Source organism: Salvia miltiorrhiza, chromosome 4 (genome assembly GCF_028751815.1).
Source record: "Salvia miltiorrhiza cultivar Shanhuang (shh) chromosome 4, IMPLAD_Smil_shh, whole genome shotgun sequence".
Lineage (NCBI taxonomy): Eukaryota > Viridiplantae > Streptophyta > Magnoliopsida > Lamiales > Lamiaceae > Salvia > Salvia miltiorrhiza.
Window position 1 is genome coordinate 27,354,438 of NC_080390.1, and position 22,571 is coordinate 27,377,008.

At 39.2% G+C, this 22,571-nt stretch overlaps 1 protein-coding gene and 1 long non-coding RNA gene across 3 annotated transcripts; both read right to left on the bottom strand.

Annotated features, from left to right (window-relative positions):
• Positions 1-124: 124 nt before the first annotated feature.
• LOC131020074 (uncharacterized) lies at positions 125-2,429 on the bottom strand. The gene is made up of 4 exons (XM_057948729.1): positions 1,825-2,429; positions 487-1,743; positions 308-415; positions 125-233 (listed from the first exon to the last, which is right to left on the bottom strand). Exons 1-2 carry the CDS (start codon positions 2,407-2,409, stop codon positions 928-930), a joined length of 1,401 nt encoding a protein of 466 aa, XP_057804712.1. The 5' UTR covers positions 2,410-2,429; the 3' UTR covers positions 125-233; positions 308-415; positions 487-927.
• Positions 2,430-14,012: 11,583 nt separating this feature from the next.
• Positions 14,013-17,690, bottom strand: LOC131020075 (uncharacterized). 2 transcript variants are annotated; one of them, XR_009100601.1, is made up of 2 exons: positions 15,490-17,690; positions 14,013-14,404 (listed from the first exon to the last, which is right to left on the bottom strand). It is a non-coding gene; the product is annotated as an uncharacterized LOC131020075 (long non-coding RNA). The 2 variants fall into 2 exon arrangements; XR_009100600.1 differs by having other exon boundaries at positions 15,472-17,690.
• Between the last annotated feature and the right edge of the window lie 4,881 nt (positions 17,691-22,571).

Genomic DNA, 22,571 nt, shown 5'->3' on the forward strand with positions numbered 1-22,571 from the left:
CAAGTAACAATAATTGTTTAACTGATAACCTGTGTGGCATCCATCCATCCTATATGACCAGAAGGAAGTTCATAGCCCTTAAGTGATTTTCCACGTACTTGGCAGATCCAGTCTATCTCAGGCTCCCAATCATCAGCCATTGCTGTGCTAGTCAATACATGAAACTCCTCGGGGCCGAACTCACTTCCTGCCCACTTATCCAATAGAGCGCCCCACTCTTTCTTGAGGTATATCTACAGATCAAATAAGTAATTATTAATTTATATCAGCACCAATGAAAACATATAAATAATTAAAGTTTACTTACAAACCAATCTGTGTCTACTATGATTGTGTTATTCATATCTACGTCATCCAGTAAATCCAGGGAACCTCGAAGTCTATTTCTCAAGGTCAAGAAATACAAGTCAATATCCTGCAACAAAGTTAAAATCAATAAGTTAGTAGACAGTAATTTAACAATGTTAAAATCAATAGATTATTTACCCCAGTTGTGAATTCCTGGCTGACATTATCCACCCGCGCGAAGTCGTCGTACTCCCGCAAACCACCACTTGCCTTGACATAAATCTCACCACCCCTACCCTCTCGACACCTAGCCATCCACTTCTCATAATGGTCACTGCAGTATTGTGTCACTGGACGTGGCATTCGGCTATTAACCCAAGGCGATCTCTGAAAGTTAGACGGACGCCTCACCCTCTGACTGCGACGCGGGGGCTCTGCTGGCGGCTTCTCTGCCGGCGGCTGCTCTGGGTGCTGCAGCAGCAGTACCTGTGGCTGCTCTGCCTGTGGCTCAGGCTCCTCCGTCTGAGCCTGCCCTGCCGAACTGGACTGTCCCCACTCATGTGGTGCAATAGAAGTGAGCGGTTCAGCAAAGAATATCGAGGTCTCTGTGCTATACTGCGGCTTCAGGAATGGGGAAGATCAATGAGGGTAGACCTGGGTCGACCAGTCAAAAGTCTGCTCTGTCGGTGTGTAGTCGCCCTGAACAGACTGATTTATGGCCCGCCACTGCTCGTTGTAATCCGGGGTCTCTGCTGGGCGGGAATGGGCATAATCTGAAGGGCGTGACTGCTCTGCCTGGGTCTCTGGATGGCGTGGTTCCTCATCGCGGGGGTCGTCGTCGCAGGGACGTGAAACGCTTGGCCCTGAAGCGTCGGGCCCTGAAGCACTGGGTGGAGGAGACCGTCGCTGTGGAGGAGACCGTGGCTGGTAATCATCAGGGGACCGTCGCTGGTCATCATCATCAGGGGAGTCGGGCACTGGGAAATGTTTGCTCTTCTTGCACCTATCCTTTTTACCCTTGCCCTTCAGTTTATCCACGAATTTATCGAAGGCCTTCTTAATCTCCTGACGGATCGTCTTCTTCACCCACTTACGGTCCACCTCACCCTCGCTGGGACTGGATACAGTCCGAGATTCGCTCGACGATGAAGAAGTATGCGGCGCTGGGCGCTTGCCCGGATCTACTGAATGACGAGCCGGCTCGTGGGGTCGAGCATCCCTCACAGGGCCCCGAACACTGTGACTGCGAGTCATACGAGGTTGTCTAGGTACATCCTCCTCGTCCCCGCGCTCCTCCATAACACGGGCTCCGGTCTGCTGTGGAAATTGGACACCCCGAGCTAATGGGTTGTCGGGGGGCCTGAAGCTCACCGAGAGTTCGCCCGGTGTCAGCGCTGATATGAAGTAGTGATTCGACAGATCGTCACCATCGGGCTCCAGGGGCAGGACACCACCCTAGAAAGCAACAAAGATAATATATTAGAACATAAGTAAAACCAGTAACGGTGAAACACTAAATCTTAAATAACTGATTACCTGTCCCTCGAATAGATCGCGCAGACCGTGAAGCCGGGGCTTACCCCTGAAATTCCATCTCAAACACCGAGGGTGCGCTGTCGGATCACCGCTAGATGCTGCGACCATGTGTCCGAAGCCCGGGACGCGCTCCAATGCCCAGACATATAAAGCCCACGAAGGACCGTAGAAGTGATACTTCTCGCCGGTTCCTATCTCATGCGTATAATGGCATAACATCTTATACGAATACGCGCCCCAGGGGAATCTATCAAATGTAGCCAGATCATCCACCAAAACCCAAAGCCACGGCTGTACCCGCGTATCCAACCCAAGAACAAGGGTGTGAGCCACACACACGAGGACAGCACGAAGGTACAGGCTCCCATCCTCATCATCCACTCGATGATCCAAATCGCACACGCGTTTGATAAGCGACTGTATGGTCATGCTTCGCGTACCGCAGAATCGTCGGTATGCCTCCACGCGACTGCAGTCGTGCTGTAATGTCGCATCGAACCTCGATCCCCCGAAATTGAGCCCAGTCACTAATGCGTAGTCCGCAGGGGAAAATCTGACTCGTGCTCCACACAGAAAGAAGCACATCTCATTTTCTTCTGACACAATCTGCCTCGATACAATCTGGTGTAATGCTTTATTGCTCTTCGGGCCGGGCCTTCAATCAGTGAAATGCCCAAAACATGATGCTCTAAATCTTCCCAATAAATCTGAATTGCACTGTTCGCCGACCACATTTAAAGTTTCAACCAGCTCCGGAAAATGTGAATCCCTATAGTAGGTGCTGATAGCAACCTCTGTCTGGTTTATAGTGTCGCGACGAAGATATGGGACATTCGCCTATTCATTTACAAAATGAAAACATATTAAATTCAGTAAAATATTTAAAAATAATACAAATAGGCATAATTAAAAAAGAGGCGAAATTAATTAATACCAAGCAATTAAATTAAATAATATTAAAATTCAGTAATTCAGTAAAATAGTAAAATTCAAGTAAAATAGTAAAATTCAGTAAAATATTAAAACATTTCCTCTGAGTAATATTAAAATATTAAAATTCAGTAAAATTCGAGTAATTCAGCAATTTAATATTAAATTCAGTAAAATTCGAGTAATTCAGCAATTTAATATTAAATTGAGTAAAAATTCAGTAAATTATTAAACTGCAATTAATACCAAGCAATTTAATTAAATTCAGTAAAATATTAAAAAACTGCAATTTAATATTTTACCAAGCAATAACAGTTTCAATAATTAATAATTAAACAATTAAATATATTTATTTAATAACAGTTTCAATAATTAAACAATAACAGTTTCAGTAAAATAACAGTTTCAATAATTAACGTAAACATACAGATATATTTAGTAACGTATTTTATGCCTAAAAAGAAACTATCCGGCTGGTGAAGTGTCCGGTAAAATGTATCCGGCCGGGTACATTTCAGATTGAAACTGTTCCGGCCGGACGCATTATTCCGGGCATAGTGCCGGCCGGATAGTTGCTATATAGGCATAAAATACTTTATTTTATTAAATTACACAAAAACCACACAAACAATGCAATGTAATACCCAGCAAAACTCGCAATAATAATTCAATAATGATTACTTAAACAAATATAATTAAATTAAATTCAGTAAATTTCTAATGATTAATATAAACATACAACTAATTAAAATGGAATAATTTATGCTAAAACACGATCGGTCCGGCTGGTGAAGTGGCCGGATAAATCGATCCGGCCGTATGTTTCATTTAAATAATGTTCTCGGCCGGATCGATTTATCCGGCCACTTCACCGGCCGGACCGATCGTGTTTTAGCATACATTATTCTATTCTATTCAATTTCATGAAAATTAAAAATAAATACCTGTGAAGAAGATGCCATGGATGAGTCCGAGTGTGCTTCAATCTTTTGAACTCTCTCTCTCGGTGGGTAAAAGTGAAGAAGCTCTCGGTGGGTAAAAGTGAAGAAGCCGATAGAGGTGTGTGGTGGAGTAAAAAACCCTAGTATTTTAAAGTAAGTGAACGGACCGATTGTATCGGCTTTATGTCTATCAAAAGGGAATCAAATTTTGAAGAAAGATATTTTTACCTTTATGTATCGGTAACATGCATGATTTTTTTGGGTAACAAGCATGCATTTATTTGGGACGGATATTGAGTATATTTTAAATTTAAAGATATCAATTGATTTACACGATATATATAGTGTTATATAGTACTATATATCAACATTCAAGAATAACACAATATATATATATATATATATATATATATATACAAATAATTTCAAAGAATATATGTATTGAAATTAAGATATTAAAGAGAAAAAAAATAAAAAATTTAAGATAGATACGCATGGATATATATTATTAGCGTCTTGATTTTTTTTTTTTATGAAATTGAATAAAATAGAATATTTTATGCCTAAATATCATCGATCCGGCCAGTAATTGTCAAGGAAAAATGTATCCGTCCGGGTCATTTGTAAATTGAAATGTACCCGGTCGGATACATTTCTCTGGCCATTTTACCGGCCGGATCGATGATATATCGACATAAAAGTTTGTATTCTATCTATTTGTATCTTTATATTAATTTTTACTATTTTGCTGAATTTGATTTAATATATTGTTTAAGTGTTAATTAGTGTCCGGTCGATATATTTACAATTTAAAGATATGAACAATATATATATATATATATATATATATATATATACAGTGTAAAAAAAATTATTGCATACACTCAATGTAATCATTTCGGTCATTATTGTGCAAAAATGCATTGAAACTCAAAAATGTGTAAGATTGTGTAAGAAGACCGAAATGATTACATTTGATGTTGACCCACTTAAGGGTTAATTAGTAATTTAGGGCATGGATTGCTTTGCATGATAAGGGTGGGCATTTTTCAAAATATGAATAAGGAGTGGGGCACTTTTGCCTATTAACACTTATATTTTATTCACTTTTATATCATTTGATGATATTTATATTCGCATACTTGTATGCATTCATGAATATATATAGTAAATTATATAGATGTTATAAGTTACATATAATTTATATGTTAGACGTAATATTATTTATAATATAATACTAATATTATAACTATGCTATTATATATGTAACTATTATAAGCTAGATGTATAATCTATTGTAAAACAATAAATTTTTTTTTTTGAGACAGTAAAACAATAATTTTAGTTATATATTATAACTATACTATAATATCAAAATAAACAATTTTATTTTATTGTATGACTTATACTATATATTATATTTCATTTGATGATATTTATAAATTCATGTACAATTGTATATATTCACATAATATAGATTATATACATCATTTTATAAAATTTATAAATATTTTTAAAAATATAAACATAAAAATATACTCCCTCCGTCCCCAAAATAAGTTCCTCTTTGGGGACGGCACAGGTTTTAAGGTAAATGGTAAAGTGTATTGATAGTGGAGAAAAATATGTTATAATTAGTATTGGGAGTGGTGAAAAGATGAAAAAGTGTTATAATTAGTATGGGGAGTGGTGAAAAAGTGAAAAGTAAGAATAAATAAAGTATTATTAGTGGTGGGGTAGTTGTCCAAAAATAGAAAGAAAGAAAGAGAAACTTATTTGAGAGACGTCCCAAAATAGAAAAAGATAAACTTATTTCAGGGACGGAGGGAGTATATTATATATTTTAAAATTATAGATTTTGATACGATATATACCGCGATTTTCGGTATACCAATATATACGGACAACTATGGTATATCAGAATAAGGTATTGTACCTTATTACCGGTATATACCGAATGTTAAGGTATACCAGAATAAGGTATGATATCGCATCACCGGTATATATAGTAATATTCGGTATACCAGTAATACAGTATCATACCGTGTTCCGGTATATACCTTTAATACGGTATTTATTGATTTTTTCGGCGTATACCGCGGTATCGGTATACACCGGTATACCCCGGTATTTGGAAAATTCATACATTTACCTTACCGTAAATCTTCAGTATGGTATCATACCTTACCAAAAAAATCGGTATACCTTAAATTCGGTATTTTACGGTACGGTATGGCCGGTATACCGAGTTTTCGGTATATTTTCCCAGCCCTAGGTGGGATCAGTTCGGTCATGATTTAACTGAATCGAAAATTTAATTTTTTGGGGGTTAATAGCCGAAAAATACATGAACTTTCACCGAATTTACATATTGCACATGACATTTAAAAATAGTCCCAGAATACACCACCTTTTAATTTAGTTGTAAATTGCACACGGCGAAAATTTCGGCAGCTCTTAAGTTTGACCGGCGATGACATGGCATTACTCGTGGCTTTTTTTACACAATGGCAAGTCACGTGGGCTAAACGATGTCGTTTTGCACAGAAATTAAATTAAAAGGTGATTTTAATTAAACAAAGTAACCCGATTCATCTTCTCCAACTCAGCTTTCGTCACGAATCCGTCCTCCGCCATCTCTATCGGCAACGCCACCTTCATTTCTTCAACCATGAAAATATGGTTCATCTTCTGCTCCGCGTAGAGAGGCCAAGTAATCATGGCAGCGCCACCTTTCCAGGCAGCGCCATCTCTACCGGCAGTAGAGCCTCCAGATCCGGCTCCTCCGCACCCTTCCCCGACGATTTGCAGCCTTCATCCTCTCCCCGCTCTCCCTCCTCATCCCCAGCCCACCACGCCTTCTGCTTCACCGGATCGCGGATCTTCGCTGCCCACAATCCACCATCGATTTCTACATGTTTATGCTTATTCTTCTTTCGTTTCTCACAGACACACACACACACATTTCTGCTCCTTCTTCTCTAGATTCCCAAAGTTGTCGCTGCCTTGCCCTCCTGCAAACCCCTATTCCTTCATTTTCCTTGCAGAGGAGCGTCGTCTAGCACACCAATTACTTCTCATCGTGCTTTGATTTACGTTGCCCCGCCATCTCCCTCTTCCCCCACGATTTTCGCCGCCCCGCCGTGCTCCTGCCCTAATTTCTTAGATCCGGACCGGCGCCCTTCGAAACCCTAATTTCCGCAGCGGTCACATGCTAAAGCTCGCGCACCTGCTCTCCACCACTACCACCACCACCGTTTTCCCTCATTTCCAGGAGGATGGCGGCGTTCGAGATTTGCAGAATGAGCGACGAAGGCAGTCCAGACGGGAAGAAGGTCCAAACGATAAATCAGGGGATTTTTCAATTTTTTGATTTTTTTAAAAAAATTAAAAGAGCTTGACAAAACGACGTCGTTTTACTAGATCGGAAAATCATCCACGTCAACAAAATCCGACAACCACGTCACCACCGATCAAGGTGTTAGTCAACGCGGGTGCAATTTGCGATTAGATTAAAAGGTTGTGTATTCTGGGGCTATTTTAGAAGGTCGTGTGCAATATGCAAATTTGGTGAAAGTTCGTGTATTTTTCGGCTATTAACCCATTTTTTTTATCCAACTCGAAAATTATGTTTTTATATATGTAGATATATATATATATATATATATATGTATAAATATTGAAAGAATGGTTTTGAGATAGGAATAAATGCTATGTAAAATAAATTTATAGATGGTAAGTATAAAATGGGATTCCCTAAATCCTATTATAAACAAGAAGTGTTTTGATAAGAAGAGAACGATTTTGTACGAAGAAATCGTTAAAATATGATTAAGATGAGATGGGATATGATTGTCACAAGACAAGTCTACCCTATTCAGGGTCTAATGTCTCATGGATTAATAGAACGAGACATGTGTTAAGCAGGAGAAACATGATTAATTAGTGTTAGGTCCCGAGGATCTCGAATAGGTGTATGAGGGGGGAGGGGGGAAATACACCTATAAGATATTTTTGACTTTTACAGGAGTAAAAAACGAAACATCAAACACAAATTCGAGTTTTGACCAAAACAGGGTTGACGACTGATACTGAATACTCTTCAGTTAGGAGTTATCAGTTAAGTCAAAAGACCTTAACTGATACACGTAAAGCTTCAGTCGAGTTTGATAAACAGAGATGTTATGAATCTTACTGACTATCAGAAGATAAATCAGTTAGACTGATAACACACGCAGCGGAAAACTTTTGTTTCGAAATAGCCTGTGAGTTAAGCACGTTGTCAGTCTTTAGGTTTCTCTTTGCGATTAATCAGTTTTCAGTTTACGAAAGGAAGAACACAAGTAAGAAAGTAAGTACTGAAAACTGTAAATAACACATAGATTTTTACGTGGTTCGAAAAATACTTTATACGTCCACGGTCGGTTGGTCAGACCAACAACTTCACTGTCAAGTGCTTACGGGTGCACTGCAAACCGATGCTCGTGCTTACGGGTGCACAACAAACCTGAACGTGTGCTTGCGGGTGCACACAACAGAAACAACTGAAGATCCAATCTTCAGTACCAACACACCTTGTTGGATTTCTCACTCCTAGCACGCACTGGGCACTAGGACCTCACGGAGACAGAACACCTGTCTGAACTCCTTTTTCACACAAACACTCAATTCGGTCGGTTGAAGAGAGGTTTGAAAACTTGCCAACTAAACTTCAAAGAACAAGTTCTTTGTAGTTAGTTTGACCTAGGCTTTGGGTAAACAAGGTTTACCTACGGTCTAAGAGAATATGTGTAATCAACAGTGACTGACTTTTGGCTTTGGAATTCTCTTCTTCGATTCAAACTTTGGAGAGATTAGGCTCTGGCCTGAGTAAGGATTTTGGCAGCGTTTCAGCTTATGTTGTTGAATCAAAGAAGATTGAAGCGATCATCAAGTGCTATTTATAGGAGATGTCTTGAATAGATCCGTTGGCGGAGAAGGTCTTCAAGATTTCTTCCGTTAGAGAGTAATTCAAACTTGGGCTGAGGCTTCAATCTTCGAGCTTCCTTGTTTGGTGAGAACGGCTACTTTGAAGAGCAGGAGATGCGACATCTCTGAAAAGTTAATCACCAAAGAGGAATGGCCTCTGCAGAGAAAGGACGATCCTGAGATCTCTGCATTTAATGTGGCTGTACTTCTGGAGTGCGTGGCTTCCTTTGAACGTTGGAGGTTCAGTCCTGTTCGCTATTTTATTTAACACACCGCAAGTGTACGGGTGCAATTGTGTACAGTAGCAAGCAAGGTCGTATTCCACAGAGACTGAATTAACCAATTTCTATCCTAAATTATTCTACTCTATCTAGACAAACGAAATTAAGAGTTTTGTTTTTAACAAATTCACCTAACTAACATGTTCAATTCAGTTAATCAGATTATTCCTAAGGCAATCTCTAAGCTAGTTCATACCCACTCCTGTGGCATACAAACCGTTGATTACATGCAATGTTACCATCCCTGGATCACACTTCTAACATGTAACTCCTAAAAGTTCCTAGGATTAATGCCCTCACAATTATCAATTCCCTTTAGAATTAAAATAAATGTGTTCTATGTTCTTAGTTCAGGTAATAATCATCATCTCCCGATCTCAAATTAAAACCTATGATTATGCTAAATTGGTGATCAAACAATAAAGCAAACAATTATAACAAGAACATAAAAAAGAATAACAATCTCAATTAATTGAATCAAACAGTCAGAAATTCAAATCATGTCTACTCCCTAAACCCTGGGAAAAAGGGATTCTAGCCACACATAGACATATGAACTAGAATCAATATCTCAATAAAATAGAAAAACATTCAACAATAAAACCGTAGTGAAATCGAGAATCTTCAGTTCTTGCTCTTGCTCCGTTCTCCGTCTCTCACAGCTCTCAGGAAAAGTAAAAAACATGATACATGGTGATAGAAGTTACTTTCAATATGTTTCTGGGGAGTATTTATATGCCCTAGGTCTCAAAATATAGGTCAAAACCGTGTAGGATCGAAAAATAGCTGAAATAATAGAAAAATCGCGCAGAAACTGTGCTGTCACGTGGCCCGAGGCGCGGCCGCGCGCCCAGCCCGCATGAGGCGCCACGAGATTCTGATAGCTTTGCGCAGCAATTTTATTTTTGCTCGTTCTCCCTCGTACGAACTCTGATTTACGATCCGTTTACTCTCACGAACTTCTCTTGAGACGAACTACAACTTGTATTTCAGCCAATTCTTCCAAATTATGCTTCATTATTTCTGAAAATTCGTTCAAACAACACGCAAGTGACAAGTTCTTGACCATAAACCAATATAAGGTCAAATAAACCATCAAACACACAAAATCCTCATAACTAAACATCAAATATGACACACCAAGAGGTAAAAATGCATGAGGAAGAATGTTTAACTGATACTTGACTTTAGTATCAGTCCGCTGATTCTACGTGGCTCGCATTAAGTAATTAGTCAAAACTAATTCTTCAACTGATGCTTCAGTCGGCAACTTAAGTCTTCAGTTCTCAGTCCTTCGTTCTTCAGTCTTCAGTCTTCAGAACAGCAACTAAACTAGAACAAGAACTCTAACACTTGAGTTCAAGCAGTTGTAGTTTATTACAAAAGAATCCTATTGATTTTGGTATCATCAAAACAAGGATTAGGATATTTCACTAAGTTCCCAACAATTAGTAAACAACTGAATTGTAGTTTATTATTATATATACGTCGTCTATCTTTTTTTTTCTATTATATATAGAACACGTACTTTCATGATATCGAAGGTTCGAGCAAAGGAAGCACCAGAATCTAACTACACACCCTAATACGTGGGCTTCGCGAACCCTCTTATGTGGGTTAAAAATATAAAATATTTTCAATCAAAGTTATTATTATTATTTTGGAAAAGTATTTCATAAATCGTTGACTTGCCCTATTTTATTGGATGATGATGAAATGTATGTTGACCTGCTACCATGAGATAACAATCGGCCTTGAACTATGTAAGCTGACATGCTACTAGTTAAGGTATGTGCACAGTGGTGATCGTGAGCCGTTGTCATGCATCGGCCGGTCACGGGGTTGAGAAGGAGGCCTCCTTCTCTTCGCCCATGATGATATGGTTGAATTGCTATGAGTATGATGATGATGATGGGTAGATGTGGTCCATACACTTTATTATTGTCGGCTTATAATATGAGATACAATGATATTATGACGATATTATTATTATGATGACTGCAGAAATTATCTTTTGATATAGCATGCACAGGTACCTTCTCAATCAAATATTACCTCGTGCTTGCTTAAAATGAGCAAGTTCAACCTATAGTTCTAAGTAGCAAGATTTCAATTATTTCTGGCATATGTCCACTGAGTAATAATACTCAGCCCTACATATATTTCTAAATGTGCAGGCTAGGTTTGGATGGGAGAGGAGGAGGGGGAGGTTTTACATTCAAGGTGGTCGTAATGTTTGAAGCATATTTGATGACTTCTATAAATTGCCCTATCTTTGCTTTCTTAACAAGGAAAATATTTTCATGATTGACTTGAAATGATACTACTACATTTTCTTGATGATACCTCATGGGTTACCCGTCTTCATACGTGTAACTTGACCATGATTCTGTTGTGCCACTGTATGAGAGCTGATAAACCATTAAATCCTTATTTCCTTTGGTGTTGTAAATTATAACCATTGATATGACTGGATTAATCTAACACTGGACTACTTATGCCTAGTAATTGTTTGCACGTAGACCATTATGAAAGTCATTTTCATTCAAATACTCATACTTGTGGTCATTGGTGACCTAAACTGTAAATTATAGTTGATTATGTGGGGAAGTCGATCCTTTAACCTTAGTTGTGTGATACTCGTTCTACGCTATCATTGGCTAGAAATCGGGCCATGACATGAAGTCAAGTAGAATATGTGTGAACTCTTTGTGATGTAAAATCACTTCTCAATTATATGAATTGTGTTGTGCATACTCTTGAACTTCATTGCCATGCAAATTATGTCATATTCTATAGCTTCAAGTGAGAATCATAGCCTTAGCAACTTGTTTAGGGCTGTTACGTCAGGTTTAATTGCACTTGTATGAGCTGACCATTTATCCATTGTACTCTTGTTGCAATTTATTCCAGATGCTGGTCTTCTAATTGTTGATCTGTAAAAAAAATCCAAACTTGAAATCAACTCCAAGTATATTTACACTATCATTCTTCGTGGCCTACAGATTTTGCCAACTCACTAAATTTATGCAATCACCATTTTATTGTTGTTTCTTTTGTAGTTTCCCACAATTGAGCAATAGTAATCCTTAAACATTCAAATTTGGACATGGCCATTTTGATCTTTCCCCTTGTTGGCTTGCCATTCAAGCTATCTTGAAGAAGAAACAAGACTATTGAATTTTTTTGCTAGAGTAGTTAAATCTTTTCTTCGCATTTTATTTGTTCTTTTTTTGTGTGTAAAGTGGTGAATGATGATGACTGAACTGTATTGAGTATTTTATAGACAAATGTTACTCCCCCCGTCCCATTAAAAATGTCTCACTTTTCATAATGGGATGTCCCATTACAAATGTCCTATTCCTTTTTTGGCAATATATTCTCTTTCTATACCTAATGTTTAAACAATTTCAATCAACTCACTTTATCTATTTTCTACATATTTTTTAATGAAACAATAGGGCCGGATGGCCCTATTGGTGATTGAAACTTAAATTTTGTCCACAAAATTTAAAACATCAATATTTGGCCATCTTTTATGTGCTCTACCTAATTTACCCTTTAATCCAATAGATCCAACAACTTTCTTTGACCCGGATCCAGATTTAGGGATTAACCCATGCCTTGTCTACCCCCAGACCCCCGACCCCACCCACCCCCCCACCCACCCACCCCCTACCACCCACCCCAAGCCAAAAAAAAAAATTTACTTCCCCTGCTTGTCTACCCCCAGACCCCCGACCCCACCCACCCCCACCCACCCACCCACCCCCAAGCCAAAATTTTTTTTTTTTTTTTTACTTCCCCTGCCTTGTCTACCCCCCAGACCCCAGACCCCCGACCCCACCCACCCCCCACCCACCACCCCCCACCACCCACCTCCAAGCCAAATTTTTTTTTTTTTTTTTTACTTCCCCTGCCTTGTCTACCCCCCCAGACCCCCGACCCCACCCACCCACCCACCCCCCCCACCACCCACCCCCAAGCCAAATTTTTTTTTTTTTTACTTCCCCTGCCTTGTCTACCCCCCAGACCCCCGACCCCACCCACCCCCCCCCACCACCCACCCCCAAGCCATTTTTTTTTTTTTTTTTACTTCCCCTGCCTTGTCTACCCCCCAGACCCCCAACCCCACCCACCCACCCATCCCCCCACCACCCACCCCATGCCAATAATTTTTTTTTTACTCCCACTGCCGTGCCTAGCCCCTGACCCCTGACCCTACCCCCCCACCCACCCCCAAGCCAAAAGGAACTTTTTAAACACTTCCCCTATAGGGTTTAGATATTCCATTTAGGGTTTAGATTATCCATTTAGGGTTTAGATGTTCCATTTAGGGTTTAGATTATCCATTTAGGGTTTAAATGTTCCATTTAGGGTTTAGATGATGCTGTTGTTTCTATATTTGTTCTGCATGTTTGGCACTTATGGCACTATTAGTGCCATAAGTGCTAAAAAGACCATTTTACTTTATTTTATTTTGGATTTTCGTTGGCACTTATGGCACTATTAGTGCCATAAGTGCCATAAAATAAAATAATAAAGTAAAATTTTTTGGCTTGGGGGTGGGTGGGGTCGGGGTTCTGGGGGGTAGACAGGGCAGGGGGAGTAAAAAAAATTTCGTTGGCACTTATGGCACTAATAGTGCCATAAGTGCCATAAAATAAAATAATAAAGTAAAAGTTTTTGGCTTGGGGTGGGTGGGGTGGGTGGGGTCGGGGGTCTGGGGGTAGACAGGGCAGGGGGAGTAAAAAAAAATTTCGTTGGCACTTATGGCACTATTAGTGCCATAAGTGCCAAGCTTGGCACTTATGGCACTTGTGACACCCAAATCCATTTTAATTTTAAATGAAAACGCACGCGGAAAAACTATGCATATAAATAAATATTTAATGTGAAAATAAAGAAATACATTTTTATTTAAACATACTTTACTCAAAATAACATTTTTAGTTAAAGCTAAATACAAAATATTTGGTTCGCCATTCGACCTTCCACGCGCCTCCGGCCTTTGAAACCTGAAAATGTTAAGTATGGGATGAGCATACAGGGTACACTCAGTGTGGGAAACATGCAATCATTGTCCACGTTAATAAAATGAGAATCACATATGATCAATACATTCGTAACTGAAAGTCGCACTGTGGCATACCAAGGACCTTTCCGTCCTGGACCGATTGAGCCGGCCCCTGGCGACTGGTTGCAACCATAACTTTAACATGAAATCGCATTGTGGCATACCAAGGACGGTGAAGTCCTGGACCCATTGAGCGGGCCCCTAGCGATATAATTTAATGCAACTCACATATGGTAAACACATGATATTAAAATGGACAAAGATTAACCACAGCATGTACTGAAATAAATCCCACACCTGAATTTTTGAACTTCAACTTGAACTTCAACTTGTATGCTAACTTGAGTAATTAAATCAAAATTTACGTCCTAGTCGCGCCGCACCTAGTCAGATAAATTCAGATAATAAAAATATAAGGGCCTAACTGAATTTATAAAATAATAATAATAGTTTAAATTTTAAAAATTTATTATCATATAATCATTTGAAAATAATTGGTCTAATGAACCAAATAATAAAATGCATGCTTCTTTAAAAATTTGAGTTGGGATTTAATAAAATCAAGTCCAACTTAATAATGAAAATTAAAATATGAAGTCCAAATATGACATTCTTTGTAAAATAATATGCAAATGCAAGCCTTTTGATAAAATAAATTAGTGCAATAATTAATCAAATTATAGCCCAATCATCTAATAAAATTAAGCCCCAATTAAAGCCCATTCAATTTAAAACCAAACTAAGCCCAAAGCCCATTTCATTTCCCCATTTCCCCTACTTTAACTCTCATTCTCCAACACACCCACATAACTCACGCACCACGCTCTTCACTCCTTCTCTCTCTCAGCCGCTCTCCCCTCACCCCTCTCCCTTCTCCCTTCTCAGCCTCCTGCCGCCGCCACAGACGGCACGCCGCCGTCGTAGGCCGGCGACTCTGCCTCCCCCTGTCCTCTCCTTAACCCCTCTCCATCGACTTCTCTCCCCCCTTCTGCTCTTCTCCTCGCCACTCCAAGCCGCGGCTGACTCCTCCTCCGGCCTTATCCTCCGCCAGCCGTCGCCTGCTCCTGCCCAACACCGCCCTCACCTTTCTCTCTCTCTCCAGCCGACAGCGCGGCCACCCTCGCCGTTCCGCGACAGAGAGTAGCGGTTGATCAGGCCGCCTCCCTCCGTCCCAGATCCGGCGCTGCTGCTGCTGCTGTACTTCTTCTTCATCGCCAGCCGTCACCCCGGCTTCTCTCCGCCGGCCGCCGTGGCGCATGCAGCGCACGGCGCCGACTCCTCTCTTCTCTGTCCCTATTCCTCTTTCCACCTCTTCTATTTCTTCTCTATTTTAAATTTGTTGTAAATTAGTGAAAATGTTATTCTTCGATTGTAGGGCTTTTGATTCTTTTGAAAAATTGGGAATTTACAAAGAAAACAGAAATTATTGCATATGAGTATTTAAACTTACAGAAAATATTAAAATTACCGATTGATGATGTGCAGTGAGAAATGGCAGATTGAGTTTATATGGTGAAGTGAACAGATGAAGAGAAAATTGCTGGTATACAAATTCGGGTGATTTGTGTTTAAATAGTACTCAATTCTTGGGCTGCACGAAATTAAATTTGTGGCTGAAGATTTTTAAGTAAAATCATGTGGCTGAAAAAGGAAAAGAGAAATTAAGTGGCTGAAGATGAAAAATGGAATTGTGGCTAGGGAGAAAACACGTAGCTATTGTTTCAATTAGAAACGGTAGAAATTTCAAAACAGTAAGTAAAGAAGAAATATAAATGCTAATGATTTTTTTCTAAAATGAGATGGGCTCATAATACTTTAGGCCAACAAAAGTAATTGAGGCCCAATATAGAGAAATTTATTCAGGCCCAATAATGGTAAGTAGTTATATAAGAATTAAGGCCCAATATAGGAAATTATACGATTATGTATATACATGGCCTATTCTTTGAGAAATAAATTTACTATTTACTAAAATTAAAATTTGTAACTTAAAATTAACTATCTAACTAGGGGCGCGACTAGATTTATCACAACTCGACTCATAGATATATATTTTAATAACTCAAAAATATACTAATTTTCAAATAAAATTTGCAAAGGAAGTAAACGGTTTTGGGCTGTGACAAACCTACCCACTTAAAAAAATTTCGTCCTCGAAATTTGACAATTCATAGCTGCAATAATCTTCAACATAATAACATGAATACTGAACTTTCTCATAATAACTTGCATACTGAACTTGAACTTTCTGATAATACTTCAATCATTGCAGCAAAACTCAACATACTTTCAACGTAAATAATTTATACTCATCCCCTTGAAAAATATTTGAAATATCTTTACCTTGATGTCGGAGCACGTAGAGGTCGAATGGATTTGTCATACTTGACTTAAAAACATTTTAAGAAAATTTTTATTTTGCAGAGTCTACAGGAAAGTAGACCTGCTCTGATACCACCTTGTGACACCCAAATCCATTTTAATTTTAAATGAAAACGCACGCGGAAAAACTATGCATATAAATAAATATTTAATGTGAAAATAAAGAAATACATTTTTATTTAAACATACTTTACTCAAAATAACATTTTTAGTTAAAGCTAAATACAAAATATTTGGTTCGCCATTCGACCTTCCACGCGCCTCCGGCCTTTGAAACCTGAAAATGTTAAGTATGGGATGAGCATACAGGGTACACTCAGTGTGGGAAACATGCAATCATTGTCCACGTTAATAAAATGAGAATCACATATGATCAATACATTCGTAACTGAAAGTCGCACTGTGGCATACCAAGGACCTTTCCGTCCTGGACCGATTGAGCCGGCCCCTGGCGACTGGTTGCAACCATAACTTTAACATGAAATCGCATTGTGGCATACCAAGGACGGTGAAGTCCTGGACCCATTGAGCGGGCCCCTAGCGATATAATTTAATGCAACTCACATATGGTAAACACATGATATTAAAATGGACAAAGATTAACCACAGCATGTACTGAAATAAATCCCACACCTGAATTTTTGAACTTCAACTTGTATGCTAACTTGAGTAATTAAATCAAAATTTACGTCCTAGTCGCGCCGCACCTAGTCAGATAAATTCAGATAATAAAAATATAAGGGCCTAACTGAATTTATAAAATAATAATAATAGTTTAAATTTTAAAAATTTATTATCATATAATCATTTGAAAATAATTGGTCTAATGAACCAAATAATAAAATGCATGCTTCTTTAAAAATTTGAGTTGGGATTTAATAAAATCAAGTCCAACTTAATAATGAAAATTAAAATATGAAGTCCAAATATGACATTCTTTGTAAAATAATATGCAAATGCAAGCCTTTTGATAAAATAAATTAGTGCAATAATTAATCAAATTATAGCCCAATCATCTAATAAAATTAAGCCCCAATTAAAGCCCATTCAATTTAAAACCAAACTAAGCCCAAAGCCCATTTCATTTCCCCATTTCCCCTACTTTAACTCTCATTCTCCAACACACCCACATAACTCACGCACCACGCTCTTCACTCCTTCTCTCTCTCAGCCGCTCTCCCCTCACCCCTCTCCCTTCTCCCTTCTCAGCCTCCTGCCGCCGCCACAGACGGCACGCCGCCGTCGTAGGCCGGCGACTCTGCCTCCCCCTGTCCTCTCCTTAACCCCTCTCCATCGACTTCTCTCCCCCCTTCTGCTCTTCTCCTCGCCACTCCAAGCCGCGGCTGACTCCTCCTCCGGCCTTATCCTCCGCCAGCCGTCGCCTGCTCCTGCCCAACACCGCCCTCACCTTTCTCTCTCTCTCCAGCCGACAGCGCGGCCACCCTCGCCGTTCCGCGACAGAGAGTAGCGGTTGATCAGGCCGCCTCCCTCCGTCCCAGATCCGGCGCTGCTGCTGCTGCTGTACTTCTTCTTCATCGCCAGCCGTCACCCCGGCTTCTCTCCGCCGGCCGCCGTGGCGCATGCAGCGCACGGCGCCGACTCCTCTCTTCTCTGTCCCTATTCCTCTTTCCACCTCTTCTATTTCTTCTCTATTTTAAATTTGTTGTAAATTAGTGAAAATGTTATTCTTCGATTGTAGGGCTTTTGATTCTTTTGAAAAATTGGGAATTTACAAAGAAAACAGAAATTATTGCATATGAGTATTTAAACTTACAGAAAATATTAAAATTACCGATTGATGATGTGCAGTGAGAAATGGCAGATTGAGTTTATATGGTGAAGTGAACAGATGAAGAGAAAATTGCTGGTATACAAATTCGGGTGATTTGTGTTTAAATAGTACTCAATTCTTGGGCTGCACGAAATTAAATTTGTGGCTGAAGATTTTTAAGTAAAATCATGTGGCTGAAAAAGGAAAAGAGAAATTAAGTGGCTGAAGATGAAAAATGGAATTGTGGCTAGGGAGAAAACACGTAGCTATTGTTTCAATTAGAAACGGTAGAAATTTCAAAACAGTAAGTAAAGAAGAAATATAAATGCTAATGATTTTTTTCTAAAATGAGATGGGCTCATAATACTTTAGGCCAACAAAAGTAATTGAGGCCCAATATAGAGAAATTTATTCAGGCCCAATAATGGTAAGTAGTTATATAAGAATTAAGGCCCAATATAGGAAATTATACGATTATGTATATACATGGCCTATTCTTTGAGAAATAAATTTACTATTTACTAAAATTAAAATTTGTAACTTAAAATTAACTATCTAACTAGGGGCGCGACTAGATTTATCACAACTCGACTCATAGATATATATTTTAATAACTCAAAAATATACTAATTTTCAAATAAAATTTGCAAAGGAAGTAAACGGTTTTGGGCTGTGACAGCACTAATAGTGCCATAAGTGCCTAACCCGACCCGCGTGCCTGATCCTACCCGGCACGCGACCCGCGCTCCTGACCCTACCCAGTCCGCCCAATTAAGGGCAAAAACGTCCCAAAGCTATAAAAATGGCCAAAATTTGTGTTTTTTCAATGTGTGGCCATAAATTGTGTTTTACGCTTCATTTTGGCTACTTCAAAATTTTACTCTTTTTTAATCTTCTTGCCCAAAAGTAATGTGACATTTGTAATGGACTAAGGGAGTATTTTTTTATTTTTTTTTTTGAGAAAAATTTGAGTGAATACAGAATTTCTTTGGAGCTCTTAGAATTTCAGTTTTTGTGTTCATTACTATGCACCATTAGTTGGCAAAAAAAATGATCATGTCGCCAGTTTAAAGAAATTTAATTCAGCCAATTGAATCATTTTTTATTTAACTGAACTAAATGAAAATAAAAATAAGAGAAAAACAATTTTAGTTAATCACATTAAGTAAGATTTAATAGGTTTAAAATTGGGTTAATTTGTTTTAAATTCACAAACTTTATACATTTTTCAGTTTTTCCCAAAACAAATAAAAATCTATTCTAAATACCCAAACTTTCAAACTTTTTGGAATTTCCCACAAAAGTTAATTCCGATGAAATTGAATCTGATGTGGCGTTGGATTGTGTTGAAGCGGAATATTTTAAAGGTTTGAAGCGAAATTGAATTCCCTAATGTGATTGCGTTTGATTGTTTATCATCTTCAAGGAAAATGGGATTTGATTATAAAGGCAATCACATTAGGGAATTCACCTCTAGCGGAGAATTGGGTCTGATCGGATTGAATTGTATCATGTGGTTGTTGCTTCTTAAAATCTTAACAATGAACATCTCGTGAGGAATGTGAAAGGCTAAGAGACTTAGATTGGTTGGAGATGTGAATGGTGAGGAAGTTTTCTTGTGAACTATCTTTTGGTGTCGTGACTTTGCTTGAGGACAAGCAAAGGATCAAGTGTGGGGGGGTTGTTTAGCCCTATTTTGTGATGAATCTCTGGGTGTTTACGTGTTATATTGACTTTTATTTTGGTCTCTTTCACTTAAGAGTTGAATGATTTGAGCTTTTGTGCTAATTTTGTTGTCTCAGGATTTTGTGCTCACATTGATTGATATGTGAACAAAATTAAAGTCAGAATTTAGTTGAATGGTCTGATGAAGAATCAAAGTTCGTCTCGATACGAGTTCGTAGGCGAAAATGGATCTAAAATCCATCTTGAAACGAGGGAGAACGGACCAAAACAAAAACGCCGCGCGCACGGCGCCCGCCTAGCCTCGCCGCTCGCCTACTTTGGAATGTCGAAAGGGGTGGTAGGCGGCCGCCTACTTCTCTAGGCCACCGCCTACTTCTAGGCCACCGCCTACGTCTAGGCCACCGCCTACTTCTAGGCGGCCGCCTACTTCTAGGCGGCCGCCTACTGCGTGATCTGGCAGTTACGAATTTTTTTAGTTTAAAACCCATCTCTAGGGTTTCACTTTATACACACGAACCCAGCAGCCTCCAAGGGCGATTTCCACATTTTTCCTTGGGTTTTTAGAGTTTCAAATCAATTACTTTCGATTGTGGATTCATTGGATTGCTTTGGATGTCAATTAACACTTCATCGGATTGGTTTTCCTTGGATTGCTATGTTTTGTAAGAACTCCCTTTGATTCTCTTTGTTTATGAATCTTTTGGTTAATTAAGTTTTGTGTTTTATGCTTTGATGAATGTGATGATTGGAGATTATTATTGTTGAGTTTAGATAATCTTGATTATATGAATTCTTTGGTTAATTGAATCCTTGTTTTATACTTTTGATGGATGTAAGGATTAGAGATGATTGTTGTTGAGTTTAGATAATCTACGTGATTCGTAGTTCGTTGCTATTGCTTACGTTTTTCCCTTCTTGTTGGTGAAAGTTTAGAGATTTCTTTTTATGGAGATTAAGATTTTCTTTGCATTCGAATCTTATGCTTGATTTAGTTTCTTGCCTAGGTAGTTATTAATCTTTGATGTTTACAAGTTTATGATCGTTTGGTTTAGTGTTGGAGTTGGAAACTCTTGTTGATTTCGTTAATGTTCAAATACCATGTTCTAGTTAGTTCGTCGTTGAGTTGCTTGCGGAATTCTCTTGGATTGTGTGTGTTTGCTTAACATTCATTTGATTAAATGTTAATATGTTATTTCGCCTAGATAATCGTTGTTTATGGTGTTGAATTGATGATTGCTTTCTAGATTGCTAGTTTAGAACCTTAGCTTTGTTTTCCTTCTTGCGTTCTTATTGGCTTCCTATCTTTTGCCTAGTTAACTTTATATGCTTTATTTTAATTACGCATTAGTTAATCGGAGAGAAAGTGTCAGACCCAATTACCCGATTAGAGTGTTTAGATTTCTTTTAAGTTTCTTGTGAGCAATACGATTAGAGCCCTGCTAAGTCTTCCTTGTGAGACGACTTGAGTCACCTTACCACCCTAGGACGACCTCGTATAAATTCGAGTCCATCCGTTAGGTGTTTTTGGATGAGTCAAATTTTGGCGCCGTTGCCGGGGAAGGCTTTAGGCATTTGATTGTGTTGCATTGTTTTCCGTGTTTATTTTTGTTTATTTCTTTTGACTCGGTTATTTTCTCCCTCCGGTGCGTTTGATTTGTTTGTTCGTGTTGTGTATGCAAGGACGTAGAAGCTTGAAGAGAAAGCTTGCACCTTACTACGACAACATTCATCGACCTCGGGAGGTTCTTGCAAGCCTGGAGAAGGAGTCCGAGTCCAGTTCGAGAAGTTTTGTGGAATCACAGTTTCGAGAGAAAAATTTTGAAGAGAGAATTGCTTCCAATTCCACTCTGGAAACCTTTGAGGAGACACTTTCAGTGCATTCTGAAAAAGAAGAAGAAGCTTGGCCCAATCCTGACCAAGAAGCAATGGCGGAGCAGAATGTTCAGTACATGGGAGATTTTTCCAGGCCAATTATTGGGACCACTAGCACGTCAGCGATAGTGCTTCCCACGGCGGTCCGGAATTACAATCTGAAGCCCAACGATTCAAACCTGCTGCCGCTCTTTTATGGGATGCCGAGTGAGGATGCCTTACAATTCATTCGTGACTTCTGCACTCAAGTGCAGACCTTCCCACTACTGGAACTCACCGAGGATCAGTTGAGACTCAAGTGCTTACCTTATGCACTCAAGGACCGGGCTAGAACGTGGTTACTATCCTTGCCGCCAAACTCCATTACCACATGGGCAGAGGCGAGTGAGAAGTTCATGCTCAAATACTACCCTAATCACAAGACGCAGGAGATTAGGACACAGATAATGAACTTCATGCAAGGAGCTGACGAGCCTCTCCACGAGGCTTGGGAGAGATTCCAAGAGCTTCTTCGCCAGTGTCCACAGCACCAGTTAGCACCTGTTATGTTGATGCAGTTCTTTTATGACGGATTGATTCACACGGCACAGTTTATGGTGGACAGTACCGCTGGGGGAAACATTGCCCGAAAGACAGCTGATGAGCTCAAAGAGATCTTCAACACTCTTGCCGCGAGTTCTCAACAAAAATCAGTCAGAGGAAGGAGGGTCGAAGCCAATGCTGTAGCCCCAAATAATGAACTGCAGAAGCAAGTTGCGGACCTGATGAGGCAAGTTCAGCATTTAAGAATGAACCAGGTGGAGCCTCAACCCGTTCAAGCACCGCCAGCTCAGGCACCT